Source organism: Stegostoma tigrinum, chromosome 4 (genome assembly GCF_030684315.1).
Source record: "Stegostoma tigrinum isolate sSteTig4 chromosome 4, sSteTig4.hap1, whole genome shotgun sequence".
Classification (NCBI taxonomy): Eukaryota; Metazoa; Chordata; class Chondrichthyes; order Orectolobiformes; family Stegostomatidae; genus Stegostoma; species Stegostoma tigrinum.
The window spans coordinates 67,549,339-67,564,254 of NC_081357.1; the positions used below are offsets into that span (position 1 = coordinate 67,549,339).

The 14,916-nt window shown below is 39.8% G+C and overlaps 1 protein-coding gene across 1 annotated transcript in view; it reads left to right on the forward strand.

Moving 5' to 3' along the window:
- LOC125452625 (33 kDa inner dynein arm light chain, axonemal-like) overlaps positions 1–12,282 on the forward strand; it is a 58,955-nt gene extending 46,673 nt beyond the window's left edge. Inside the window, exons 4-6 of the mRNA XM_048531290.2 lie at positions 3,060–3,238; positions 4,487–4,651; positions 12,247–12,282. Of these exons, the coding sequence (XP_048387247.2) occupies positions 3,060–3,238; positions 4,487–4,651; positions 12,247–12,282 (380 nt within the window). The remainder of the gene's footprint in view (positions 1–3,059; positions 3,239–4,486; positions 4,652–12,246) is intronic.
- The last annotated feature ends 2,634 nt before the right edge of the window (positions 12,283–14,916 follow it).

A 14,916-nucleotide genomic window follows, 5' to 3' on the forward strand; every position in this document is an offset into this window, starting at 1 on the left:
TTATGTGCACTGATGTAAGAAAGTGAAAACAATCCGGGAAGGGGTGTGTTGTGAATAGTAATTGTGCAGGTCAGTAAGGTGCGAGCTGAGCAAATGAAAGAAGTATTCTCATTTTGACAATTTCAGGGATGTCAGTGAACTTTTTTGTGTGGTATTATAACCATGTGCTGAAATCTAAGTTCTTGGCATTGACCTCATAAAACAAAAGGCAAAGAAGCAGAAGTCAACATTTGCCCTTCAATCTGCCCTGCTATTCAATGAGGTCATGGTTGATTTATTAATCCTCAACTTCATTTTCTTGCCTTTACCTATAACTCTTGATTCCTTTACTGATTTTAAAAAAATGTCCACCTGAGCCTTGAATATTGTTAACAACCCAGCCTCTAGAGCTCTCTGCAGATTTTTAAAAAAGTTCCAGAGGTTCGGTAATCGCTGAGTGGGGAAGAAAAAATCGTCTTCATTTCTATCTTAAATGGCTGCACCCTTATTCTGAGATTATGTCCACTGGTCCTAGACTTTCCCACAAGGGAAAATGACCTTTCAATATCTACCCTGAAAAGCCTCAACAGTCTTTTATGACTAAAGAAAGTCGCCTCTTCTTTTAAATTCTACAGTGTACAGGTCCAACCTATTCAACCTCACCTCAAAAGAACCTTTGCTACCTGGGAACAATATAGTGAAAACTCTCTGGACTGCCTCCAATGCCATGATGTCTTGACCTAAATGTCTCAAATTTCCTCAGTGTTCCAGATCTGGTCTAACTACTGTTTTGTATAGCTTTAGCAAGACCTCCCAATTTTCATACTCCATTGCTTTGAAATAGAGGCTTCCTTTTTACCAGCTAAACCTGTATGCGAGTATTTTGTGAGAAATCCCAGATCCCTCTGCTTCAAATTTCTGCCAGTTTTTGCCTACTTGCTTAACCTGTCTATATTCTTCTGCAGACTGTTATCCTAATCACTTCATTTCCCAACTATTTTTGTTTCATCTTCAAAATTGGCGATCATACATTCACTACCTGTACTTGAGTTGTGAATATATATTGTAAATAGCTGTGGGTCCAGCGCCAATCACTAGTACTTACCGGTTACCATCTTCAAAGTGCCATCCCTTGTTCCAAGTCTTCATCTTCTATTAGCTATCCAGTTCTCTATCCATGCTAATATATCACCACCACTATCATGTGCTTTTATATTATTAAATAGCTTAACATGTAGTACCTTGACCACTTTGCACTTACTGATGAAGGTGTTTTCTCACAAGTTTCCCGCATCCTGGAGAACTGGATCACTCCCTTTTGGTCCACTGACTGGATATGCCAAGAATTTCTGAGCCTCCACATCTCTCACTCTGGATTTCCTGAAATCAATTTTTTTTTCTCAGAAGTTTTATCTAATGAATGCAGCCAAAGTGTAACTCTCTTTAAGGAGTTTTGACTACCTTTTAACTGGGATCATAATCACTACATTGCCAATTTTGCTAAGCAGATTCGCAATCAGTACATAGTGCAGATAATACTAGCTGCATACGTGACTCATGATGATAATGAAGTAGCAAAACATGTTCACCTGATCTCAACATAGACGGTTAAACTTCATCCCGTTAAAAACAAACCCTTCATTAATTTGAAAGGAACCTGGATCAGCATTTCAAGAACTCTAACCTGGAAAACTAAAGACCAGGTGCTGAAAAGTGGAAACAGAATGGCTGCTTGTTTATTCAGTTATTGCAAACATGATGTGTTGAAGGCCTCTTACTGTGATGTAACTTTTCTATGGTTCTTTTTCTAGGGTTAGTACATATCAGAAACAGAGGAAATTCTGAGCAGCAATACTTGAAAACTCAAAGCTTTTTCCCCAGATAATGGGTCAACTTATATTATTTCCTAATAAACAAGTCTACATAATTTTTGTTGATCCTCAAGTATATTTCAGCAGAATTGTATAATAACAAATTCACATCAATATCCATTGCGTTTTACAGTCCATATTTGGAATTTTATCACATGACAAATAGGTCTGTTGACAGGCTGGAAAGTCAGCTGCTTTGGTTATTTGCAAGACTGATAACCATATTTTAGGAGGACTAGAAACCATTGGGGATTGCCATCCCTTCAAAGACAACTACCAACCCATTAAGATGAACACTCACCCGTTTCTTCTCAGCATTTTGCTGACGCTCAAAATGTCATCTTGCACTTAGAATGACTGTTTAGAAGATTCCAACCATGTATAAGGAGTCTTGCTACGTGTTTTGTTATGAAAGTATAGACTCTGTCTTGTATTATAGCTGTAGAAATGGCAATATTTCATTTGAAGCAAGAGTCAAAGTTAATCCTTCCATAATATGGCAGAATATGCTGCAATCTCAAATCAGTTTCTCTCTTACACTTTTGCACACCATTGTAACTTAGTCTCATAATTAAGAACTATAGTGTCCTGAGCTTAGCCAGTCTTAATGTCATGTAATTATCTTATGAGGACATTTTCCCTTTTAATTTTCTCCCATTTCCCTGCCTTTTCTGAAAGTCCTATTTAAGCAGTACTCTTCTCGAACCACATGCAGCCATATGGTTAAGCTTCATGTGTGCACTTTCTACCTTTTATTTCAAAATTGCTCTCATCCAGGTTCTGTAACATAGAGGTTGCTTCATATGTTCCATTCTTTACAATTTATTGAAACTTAATACATTAGCTGGTTTGCACTGAATTGGAGCCTATTATTTGTAAGTCAGACTGACCTTGAAAATAATAGCTGCATATTGCTTGATTGTCAATTCTAAAGGTTTGTTTTCAATTAAACAAAGTTCCGAAGATTGACCCAATTGTAGTGTAGTTGTAACCAGATCAGTAATTCACTTTTCATGATTTGCATGACCTGTCAGAAAGGGCTTCTATGGATCAAATTAATTTGCTACTGAGTAGGGCAGATTTAAACTTGCAAGTTCTGCGAAAATACCATTCACATTTTTACAAATTTTAAAATTGATGGAGAACAACGCTGGAAATAGTGACTGCATTCATGCAGTAATAACTGCATTTGATTTGAATTATTTACAGATGAGCTTATTAGACAGATCACCATCAACTGTCCAGAACGTGGCTTGTTGCTTCTTCGAATTCGTAACGAACTTCTCATGACTCTTGAAACTCATGAGACATTGTATGAAAGTAGTGTTGCATTTGGTTTGAGGAAGGCTCTGCAAGGAGATCTAGAAAAGATTCATCTCCGAAACCATGTAAGTTGCTACCACAAAGGCCGTGGGTGAGATTTAATCCATGTGATGGAAATCGTGGTCACTGACTGAAGAGTTGGCAAGACCCCCTGCGTTGTCTCCTTTGGGAATGCCACCTAGTATGGTGGGCCATGTGACAAGGCCCTCAATTTAGTATTATATTTGGATGTGGGGTGGGATGTTTGACCATGAGCTGCAGTCACTGAGCTACTCTCAGGATCACAGTTAACCAGTGGGATCACTTAAAGGGAATTGAAGGCCAATGAGTAATATTTGCACAATGTATAATGAATTTTAACAATATTACAACTGAGGTATTGGCCATTCTGGTTTGGGGAGATACCATGAAAATGATCAAGACAATTTAAATCTACTGATCATGATAAACCACTGCCTGTAAAATTTTAAGAAATCTGAAACCCACACCCCATCATCCACCTCTGTGCCACTTTCCCCTGTACTTAACAGAGGTTGGATGAAGGAGGTGACCAACCCAATTCTCAAGTGTCGAGTTGATCACTTAAATAGTATCACGAGGCTATGATAATATTTTTTTGGAATTAACCACCCTTTCAAATTCATTCCTTGCTGTATGGGTTTTCTGAACTAATCAGAAATTCCAGTAGCCACACGGAGGTAAAAACTGCTAATTACAGGAGGTAACTGCCTTTCTATTTCCCTTGTAGATTCAGCTTACCTGGTTCTACTTCACATCTACCTCCAATCTCCTCAATCACCGCCACCAATCCCCATTCTGATTTCACTCTCCTGTTGATCTTTCCAGTTTCCCCATTGAGTTCACAGAAAGCCTGTTCACTCTTCTCCATCTTTGACCATCCTGGTCTGCAGCCCAAGACATTGATCTCTCCCTTTCAGCTAAGTCCTGGTGCCAAAGGTCAACCCAGCTGAGAGTGAGATGGCCTCAATCTACAGCACAATAGTCTGAACTGACTACCTGTAATATGAGAATCCTCAGTATTTATGACTGGGCCCTTAGAATTTTGTCGCAGAAAAATCCATTCTGGTATGTATTTGCAGTGAACGCTTGCAAAACCTATGGAATCCAGACCACATCAGTATTCTTACTGATTGTACACAGTTAACAGAGAAAGGTATTGGCAGACTTGAAGCTAGCGTCATTGTAATTGCTGAACTACTTGTATTTTTTTAATTGAATCCTGAGTATAAATGTAGTTCTTTCTTTGCATAACTCACTAATCAAAAGGCTGGAAATTTTTTTTGTACTAATAGATACATGTCCTAGAAAGAGAAAAAAGTGAACTTCAAAATGAACTTAGTAAAATTGAAGCTAAATATGAGGCAGCTGAGAAACGAGCAGCTGAGAGGAAAATGTTGGATGACAAGAGGCATTCAGAAGAAGCATTAGTCTTTAGAAAGACTAATCAACAACTGAAGGTAAATTAACAAATTTTGAATATAATATTGCTGAGGTATCCTAAGAAAACTTCTGTGCTTTAACACTACCACAAATGGAGTATTACATTGCAATGGTGTCTTTGAAGAACGGTAGGAGGTGGTGGTACCTGATAGTTAAGAGAAAGTTCAAAGGTATCATCTCTTCAATCCATTTTTATTATGTACGGACACTACCACTGTGCCTCAAGAGGGCCTTTGGATCTATTTTTAAAATAAAATTTAGCCTATTTTTCTTAGCAACCATTCAGAGATGTTATTACACAACTCTGGAGCAGGTGAGACTTCAATCTGGTTCTCTCGGTTCAGGGCTACACCCATTTATTTTTGATTTAAAATGGGTCGCCCATTCCACCTGTCCATCAAGTGATCCTTGACAATTGATTTATTGGTAGCTCAGGTGTGAGTGAAATTTGAGCTGGAGCACACACCATTATTGTATGTGCAGTCTGTCAAAACATGCCAGTGGAAGCATGTAAAACCAACACCATATATTGACTAGAAAGCACCGTGGACACTATCAATAAAATGAGAAGGTGAGATAATAGAATGACTCCACACATCGAGAGAACAAGGAGAATGCCATCTCTTCTCAGTAACTGAAATTTCTAAAGCTTAAAATGAGATTTATAATATATTTTTAAAAATTACAGATCATTTTATTGCAAGATGGCAACACGTTCATCATTTTTTCTATTGAATAGGGAACTTTTTATATTAGCAGCTAGGATTAATAGACTAATAATAACTGACTGACAGCTCATATTAAAAGGAAGATTCGTTAACAGATATTAAATATTGGGCAGTATCATATGCTTGCCTGCCAGCCGATTTAAAAGCTGGGGTTAGGGGGTGGGTGTATGTGGAATCTACTGGTTGGCCTTCCTACTAATAGGCCACCCACCCTGGTGTATCCTGAAACTGTGTGGCTGCCAGGGAGCTCATGAGCGGCCCTTCACCCTTAGGCCTACTAAGGCCTTTAAGTCACTATTAATGGACACTTAAAGATCTCCTCTGTCACCTGTATCTATGTGTTTGGGGGGGGAAGAGGTTCATGCCATTATAAGAAGCACAGCAGTATTTGCAATGTGGGCTGTTATTGGGCAATTGGCAGAGAATTCTTTTGACTGTCACCCCATTGCCACAAACACTGATCCCACACACTCACAGACACCTATTAGTCCAGTACTTCAGTGTCAGGAACTACATATAATCCCAGAAATAGCTACCAGTTGTGCTTCAGGGGTTACAGAACTGCTAGCCAATCCAGTTAACTAGCATCTCTCCCAGGTGGGACTTCTTCTCAAAAAGGGTGTAGACAGGGTGTTAAGAAGGCATTTGGCACATTTGCTTTGTTGGTCAGAACATTGAGCATTTTGGGATGTGGGTGTCACTGGCTGGCCAGCATTTATTGTCCATCCGTAGTTGCCTTTAAGAAGGTGGTGATCTGCCTTATTGGACCGCTGCACTTCACCTGCTTTGAGTTAACCCACAATGCCATTAGGGAGGGAATTCCTGGATTTTGACCCAGTGACAGTGAAGGAATGGTGATATATTTCCAAGTCAGGATGGTGAGATGCTTGGAGGGTCACTTGAAGATGGTGGTGTTCCTATGTATCTGCTGCACTTGTCCTTCTAGTTTGATGTAGTAATGGGTTTGGAAGGTGCTGTATGAGGATCTTCAGTGAATTTCTGCAGTGCATCTTGTGGATAATATATATTGTTGCTAGTAAGTGTCAGTGATGGAGGGAATGGAGCTGCACCCATCTGGGCAAGTGGGGAGTATTAGATAACACTCATGATTTGTGCATGTTAGATGATTGACAATCTTTGGGGACTCAGGAGGTGAGTTACTTGCTACAGTATTCCTAGCCTCTGATCTGCTGTTATGGCCTCTGTGTTTATGTGGTGAGTCCAGTTGAGCTTTTGGTCAATGATAACCCCCAGGATGTTGACAGTCGAGGATACAGTGATGGTAACAATACTGAATGTCAAGAGCTGGTGGTTTGATTTTTTGTTATTTGTGATGGTCATTGTCTGGCATCTGTGTGGCGCAAATGTTACTTACTAGTTGTCAGCCCAAGCCTGGCTATTGTCCAGATCTTGTTGCATTTGAATACTTCGGTATTTGAAGAGTTGCAAAATGGTGCTGAACATTGTACAATCATCGGCAGATATCCCCATTTCTGACCTTATGACGGAGGGATGGTCATTGATAAAGCAGCTAATTACAGTTGCGGTCTCCCTGCTGTAGGAAGGATGTTATTAAACTGGTAAAAGTGCAGAAAATATTTGCAAGGATGTTACTGGGACTGGACAGTTTGAGTTATAAGCAGAGGCTGGATAGACTAGGACATTTTCCTTGAATGTAGGATGTTGAGGGGTGACTTTACAGAGATTCATAAAATCTTGAAAGGCATAGATAATAGCCAGGCTAAATTAGGGGAGTCCAAAACCAGTTGGCACCAGTACGGGGCAACTTTTTCACTGAGAGGGTAGTGTGAGTATGGAATGAACTGTCAGAGGGAAGCGGTAGAGAGGTACAAATACAACATCTAAAAAATATTTGGACAAATACATGAATAGGAAAGGTTTGGAGGGATATGGGCCAAATGCAAGAAAATGGGATTAGTTTAGTTTGGGAAATCTGATCAACATAGACAAGTTGGACCAAAAGGTCTGTTTCCATGGTTTATAGCTCTATGACTCTATAAATCTTGCCTTAACACAATTATAGCTGCTCCCAGCATTACCTTTCTGCAAGCCTGCCTTTAGGACTGTAGGCAAACTTGCTTATTCCCCGATATTTAGAGAAGGAAATTATTACACCCTGTAAAATGAAGCCCTATTTTTCAGCACTAATGAAGGTTCAAAATAATACTGGTTAACCTTTTACTGTGAACTGTGAAAAAAGTACAAAGCAGAAATGAATTAGTTTAAAGCCAATAATTATACCTAGACTAGCCAAACAAAATTACAGGAATTGTAAATTTACTCCACCCAAAAGATCTTGCTGACTTAGGTTTTGTAGCATTCAGAGTGTTCTTTATGCATTTTTGGTGGTATGTGTTTACTGTCAAGCTATAGCTGAACTGTGTAAAATCAAGAAATTGGCTTAAATTGCTATAGTGTAATAAATGCTGCTAATAACGATAGCTCTAGTCTTCAGCAACAATTTGTGCATCTTCTTTGCAGCTATAGCTTTGTATTCCTTGCTCTGTTCAATCACCCCATGATTAGATTAGATTCCCCACAGTGCGGAAACAGGCCATTCGGCCCAACAAGTCCACACTGCCCCTTGAAGCATCCCACTCAGACTCATTCCCCTATAACCCACACACCCCTGAACACTATGAGCAATTTAGAATGGCCGATCCGCCTAGCCTGCGCATCTTTGGGCTGTGGGAGGAAACCGGAGTACCCGGAGAAAACCCACGCAGACAGGGAGAGAACGTGCAAACTCCACACAGACAGTCACCCGAGGCGGAATTGAACCCGGATCCCTGGCACCGTGAGGCTGCAGCGCTAAGCACTGAGCCACCTTGCCATTTGAATGTTACGATCTGCCTACACTGCATGCAAAACACTGTCCTTAGGTACATGTGACAATAATAAATCAAATCAAAACTGGTCAATATTGTTGTGTTTTCCAATAACCCAGACCAAAAGAAGTATCATGGACGTTTCTATAAAAATTGGCATCTTTTAGAAATATTGTAGAAGACTTTTTTGTATTCGCATGAACCACGAATTAATATATTTGTGATGCCTTAAGCTCTTTGGTACCAAGAAATTTGATAAAAGATCTATTTGTGGAGCTGATGCCTCATTTCTACGTAAAAGTTGAGAAAATTCCCCCTCCCACATTTGTCCTCTGTTCCTTGTTTAATGCATTACAACAAGCTGGCTGCATAATTTGAGATATGTTACGTTAGAAAAATCTAGTTGCATAACAATTTAATGCAGCAATGGCCTTCATAAATTTGTGCTGAAGTTGTCATTTACACATCACCCTTGAAAAGGTAGCATAGTCTTGTTGACAGTGTCCCTTGTGACGTCAGGATAGGATTCATCTGACATGCCAGTTAGAACTATCTGGATTTGCAAATGCCAACACATATGCAGCCTGTAATACCTGATTTTCTTGTCCATTAGATTATCTAAATACTACACACTTTTCAAGAAAATGGAGTAAGATGAACTTGGCAATTGTAAGCTAGTCAGTTTAATGTCAGCAAATGGGGATGATTTTGTACATATCATGTTTAACTAACTTGATTGCATTTTTATATGAGATAGTGAAGAACATGAATGACAGCAGTGCAGTTGATCATGCATATGTAAAATTTCAAAAAGTGTTGTTAAATGTAAACCAGGCTTATTTGCAAAATTGAGCTCTGTGGTATATGAGGGCAAGAACATTAAATTAAAAATTGGCTAGCAGATAGCAAATTTTGATTTTATTGTTGCCACATCACTGAAGTACAGTGAAAAGTTTTTTTGTTTTGTATGCATTTCAAGCAGATCATACCATACAAAGTGCATTCGGGTAACAGAACCAAATGAAGAATATGTTATGGCTGCAGAGAAGGTGCACAAAGAGCGAGATCAGTATTAATTTTAAAATTTGAGAGGTCCATTCAGAAGTCTAATAATAGCTAGGAAGAAATGGTTCATGAAACTGTTGGTATGTGTGTTTTAAGCTTTTGTATCTTTTGCTTGATTGAAGAGGTTGGAAGATTTTATAATCGGGTTGGGAGGGATCTTTGATTATGTTGGCTGCCTTCCTGAGGCAGAGAAATGTAGATGGTGTCAATGGATGGAAGGTTGGCTTACATGATGGACTGGGCTGTGTTCACAACTCTCCATAGTTTCTGACACTCCTGGGCAGAGCAGTTGCCATACCGAGCTGTGATGCATTGGGATGGAATGCTTTCTATGGGGCATCTATTTAAAAAAGAAGCAAAATGGTATGTGGAAGCTACCTGAACCTGTTGATTGTATTAATGCACGCTATTTTCAAAGAGGAACGAGTTAGCTATTGGCTATCTAGTGCTGGAATCCCTGATGTACGTTAATGACTTAGGGTGCAATGCATGATTTTGAAATTTGCAGATGGAACAAAACTCGGAAATGTTGTAAATTGTGAAGAAAATATCAGTAGACTTCAAGAGCTCATGCACAGGCTGATGAAAAAGTCATAAAAATGTTAGATGAAATTGAAAACAAAACTGAAAGATGGTACATTCTGGTAGAAGGGATGAGGAAAGACAAAAGTTAAATAGCACAATTTTAAAACATAATCAATAAGAGAATTGCTTCATGTTATGGTGAAATCTTTGTAGGTGGCAGAAAGATTAACAAAGCCATTTATAAATCGTATAGGATCTTGGAACAAGAGCAGAAATAACTGGAGAAACTCAGCATGTCTAGCAGTTTCTGTGGAAAGAAACCAAAGTCAATGTTTCCACCCTACTGACCCTACATCAGAAGGATCCTGGGGTTCATAATCAGATGTGTAGAATACTAAAGCCAAGGAAGTTTTTTATATTTCTGTGAAACCCTAGTTCAGCTGCAGTATTCCATCAAACTGTAGGCACCGTACGTTGAGAAGAACATGAATGCTTTGGAAAGAGTATAGAAGAGATTCATGAGATTCATTCCAGGAATGAAGGATTTCTGTTACATGAGCAGTTAGATCTTTTCTTAACGCAGGAAAAGCTAAGGAGAAATTTGATTAGTGATCACGAAAGCGACCATCAGCTTTTAAAAAGAAATTCAAACTCTGTTATTAATGGGAAGAAATTATGCCACAACTTATGCTGTACAACAGCTGAACAGAGCAAGAACTGATGATATGATAGATTGGCTTTTCTATTCCCCTATGATATTTGATGGCAGGGGAGCGTATAAATGTGGCCAGCCAATCGCTTGCCCACATGCCCCTGACATGTCCCATTTTATAGGGAGGGAAGGGAATGTGATTGCTGTATAGGGCAGGCCCACTGTCTTTGGGCCTGTTGATATCTTTTAATGACCAATTAAAAGGGCACCGCGCAGGTGCTAATATCAACTTCTAATTTTTACTGTTTACATTAATTCATCTCCTCATTTCTGAATTTGATTCTTTCTGCACACCCAAACCTGTGGTGATGTTATCAGCATTCATTCTTAAATCTGGAATATTAAATCTAGAGAGGAAAGCATAAATCATTAAAGTCAAATAGCTGCGCAGAGGCCAGTATCCCATCACCAAGTAACCCTTTATTTACACATGCAGAGTACGTGGGCTCTGACCAGCCAGCTCAAAGCCAGTCCCTAGACTGAGGAGACTCTCTGAATCTCCTGTGTATATCTGTCAGCTGGGACTCTGATTTTCCCAGATTAACAACCCCAATTCAAGGATCTCATAGTCAATGAAATTCACCTGCGCATGGTTTCAGTCACTATATTAGAGGAAGCTGGATGTCTGAGGTGAGTGCATATGTAATTTCTTCTGGTTATACACTTTCTTCACTGCTAACTTCAGCACCCCCTGCCCCCCGGAAAGAAAACATTTCCTGAAGGTTGCATCAGAGATAGAAAGGCTGTCAACCTGCAAACAGGTATCTTGTTATGAGTGTTAAAATACCAATTCAGTCATTGTGTAATTTTGAAACAGCAACCCCCTCCCCACTTCATTTATGTAGTGCCTGGGGGCAGAGTGAAGGCAGCCTCCTGGTTGGTGGCAGACTGGACAGTCAGTGGTTTGGAAAATCACTGAGCACATTTCTGTACCCGTACCTACCCAGGCACAGCCTCAATCATTGATTGTCAAGTGGAAACAATCCCCTTCACAATATTGGTCAGCCAGCTGAGGATTAGGTAGTATAGTAGAACCTGGTAGAACAGTGGCTCAGTGGTTAGTACTGCTGCCTCACTGTGTCGGGGATGCGGGTTCGCTTCCAACCTTGGGTGACTGTCTGTGTGGAGTTTGCGTGTTCTTCCTGTGCCTGCATGGGTTTCCTCCCCCAGTCCAAAGATGTACAGGCTAAGTGGATATGGACATGCTAAATTGCCTGTAGTGTTCAGGGATGTATAAATTAGGTGGATTATAGGGGGATGGGTCTAGATGAGATGCTCTGAGGGTCAGTGTGAACTTGTTGCCCCAAAGGGCCTGTTTCAACACAGTAGGGATTCTCTGATTCAACAAAGGCTGTTGTGAATTTCTACACATTTGGTTACTGTCTTGCTTAAGTGGTCAGACATGCCTGAGAAAGCTGTACGTGGTTTTGATGTCAATTTTATTTCAAGTAGAATACATATAACCCTCATGTTGTGACAAGGTCCAGTTGATGATAAGCATGACCCTTAATCACTCATTGGCCAATCTGTAAAAACCTGTCTGATTGTTGTTCTCAACATGGTGGACGGTCGGAATATGCATTGTCACATGGACATTGAGTTCTGGACCCAAATGCAAAGTCCTGGCAATAGTCTTATTAGAACAAAATACTTTTTATTTTCAACAGTTTTTATGTATAAAATGTTTTCATACTCTGTTCTTGCATAGTAACAGTTTTTTTTCTTTTACATAGCTACAACTTGAAGGCGTCATCACTTACAGAAGATGAATTGCATCCTGCTCTGAGTCCTCTGAAGGTAGCATTACATTTAATGAACCTTTAATCGCTAGTTCTGTGGTCATGCCTAACATGCTGAGAAAGAAGAAAATTACATATGCATTAATGCTGCATAAATATACAAATTAAAATTCTCAAGTTCAGTTTTCATAAATTAATGTTTACCATAAATCTCTCAAAATAAAATATCGGTATAATGAATGTTGGTTTATTATCATAATAAAATGGTGACTAATGAGTTGCTTTGAGTAACAATATTATGAAATAGAAACAAAAGCAGAAAATGCTGGAGAAACTCAGCAGGTCTGGCAGCATCTCTGAAGAAAGTAAGAGTTAACGTCTAGAGTCCAGCGACATGTCTTCACAACTGAATATTATTTGTCTTTTAATTATTAATCTTTGGGATGTAGGCAACGCTAGCAAGGCTGGCACTGGCCATTCCTGGTTGCTGTGAGGAAATGGGTGTGGGAATTAGTATGCATTGCTAAGCCCTCAAGATGGCAGTTAAGAGTCATGATATTGGTAGTGGAATAGAATCACACTTGGACCTGACTAAGTAATGTTGTTTGGCTTCCCTTCCTGAAAGACATTTGAAGACCAGGTTAAGTTTTTGTAATGACTCCACACATTTTGGTGATGACTTTTCCTGACTTGTTCAAGTCATATGTGGCACAAAGAAAGGTTGGATTTGTCCTATTTTCTGCAGCTAGTTGTGGAGCACAAGTCATTTATAATGGTGAATTGAATTATCTGAAGACTGGCATCACATTAAAATGCTGTAAATGTCTAAACTATGGAAGATTGGAAGCAGTGTTATAGATTTCCAGGCTAAGCACCATGCAAAGTATACACTTCTCATTGTTAAAAATGAAACAGAACATGCTGGGAGAAACTGTGATAATGGGAACTGCAGATGATGGAGAATCCAAGATAACAATGTGTTGAGCTGGATGAACACAACAGGCCAAGCAGCATCTCAGGAGCACAAAAGCTGACGTTTCGGGCCTAGACCCTTCATCAGATTCTCTGAAGAAGGGTCTAGGCCCGAAACATCAGCTTTTGTGCTCCTGAGATGCTGCTTGGCCTGCTGTGTTATCCAGCTCAACACGTTTTGTTATGCTGGGAGAAACTCACCAGTTCTGGCAGTACCTGTGAAGAGAGAAATAGAGTTAACATTTCAACTAAAACTTAAGAGGGCAGGAAAAGTGATGTGTCTTATGCTGTAGCAAAAAGAGAAGAAGATTCAAATGGTACATGTGAATGTCTTACAAATGCAAGAGCCAAAGAAAGTGTTCATGGTAGTACAGAAGAGGTATTGATAGCAGAAAATAGGTCAGCTCTACTGGGAGAAAACTTGTGCAAACAAGACAAAGGGTGTGGTGGAAGGGGTGATGTTGGGTTAGACTGTAGTAAAAATGGAGGACATCTAGAATTCATAATCTAATGTTGCTGAACAAAAGTTCTGTCATGAAGGCTGCAGAGTGCCTAAGCAGAAAGCTGTTCTTCCAACTTTTGTTGGGCTTTAGTGGAACACTGCAGGAGGCCTGGAATATCAGCATGACAGCACGATGGTGTGTTGAAATGCAACTAACCAGAAGGTTAGGGTTGAAAGAGCATTTTACTGATGATTGAAAGAGCATAGGTGTTTTGCATAGCAGTCATCCTATCTGTGTTTGGTCTCGACAATATAGAGGAGACAGCATTTTAAGTAGCAAAAAAAAGGTTAGATTGAGAGACCAGAAATCACTGCTTTATAGGAACATGTTTAGGGCCTTGGGTAATGAGGAGGGAGGACATAAAGGGGCAAATGTTACACATTTTGCAGTTGCATGAGGAAATGTCATTGATGGGTAAAAAGACATTGAGAATGTTAGATGAGTGAAGAAGGGTTTCATGGAAGGAACATTTCTTGTTGAATGCTGACAGTGGCTGGAAGGGGAAGAGGCATTTGGTTATGACATCGTTCCAGAGGTGGTGCAAACAGTAGAGGCTGAAGCTTTGATGTGGAGGCTGTTGAGGTAGAAAATAAGGACAAGGGTAATACTATTGTTGTTCTGAAAGGCAGGGGATGGGGTGAGGGCAGAAGTGTAGGAGGTGGGTCAGAAAGGGTTGAGTGTCCAGTCATCCACAGTGGTGGGGTAGGATGGAAGTGGGAATCTGAGGAAAAGGAAACACCTATTGCAAGTTTTCCTACATCACCAAACTGATGCACCAAAGAGAGTGAAATCAGGAGAATGGAATAGATTCCCTACAGGAATCAGGGTGTGATGAAGTTTAGTCAAGATAATTGTGGGAGCTCAAAGCACAAATCTTTAGCATTACAACTGGATGAAGACTCAGAAACTTCTATCCAATGGCTTCACCTATTTCTTGCTATCAAATGATATGAATTCAATGAGTTGATTCTTGGCTTCTATGATTTTGGCAGACATAGTTAGAGGACACGGATGGATATCAGTGTAACAAGTGATGAGTTGAAGCAAAATGTGGGGAATATGGTACTGGGATGGAGGAATGAGGAGCCCAAACTGAAGCCAGAAGATAATTTGAAAAGCATAGCCTGATAATAGGGGGATTGGTTTTTTAAAAATTCATTTATGGAATGAGGGCATCACCGGCTCCACC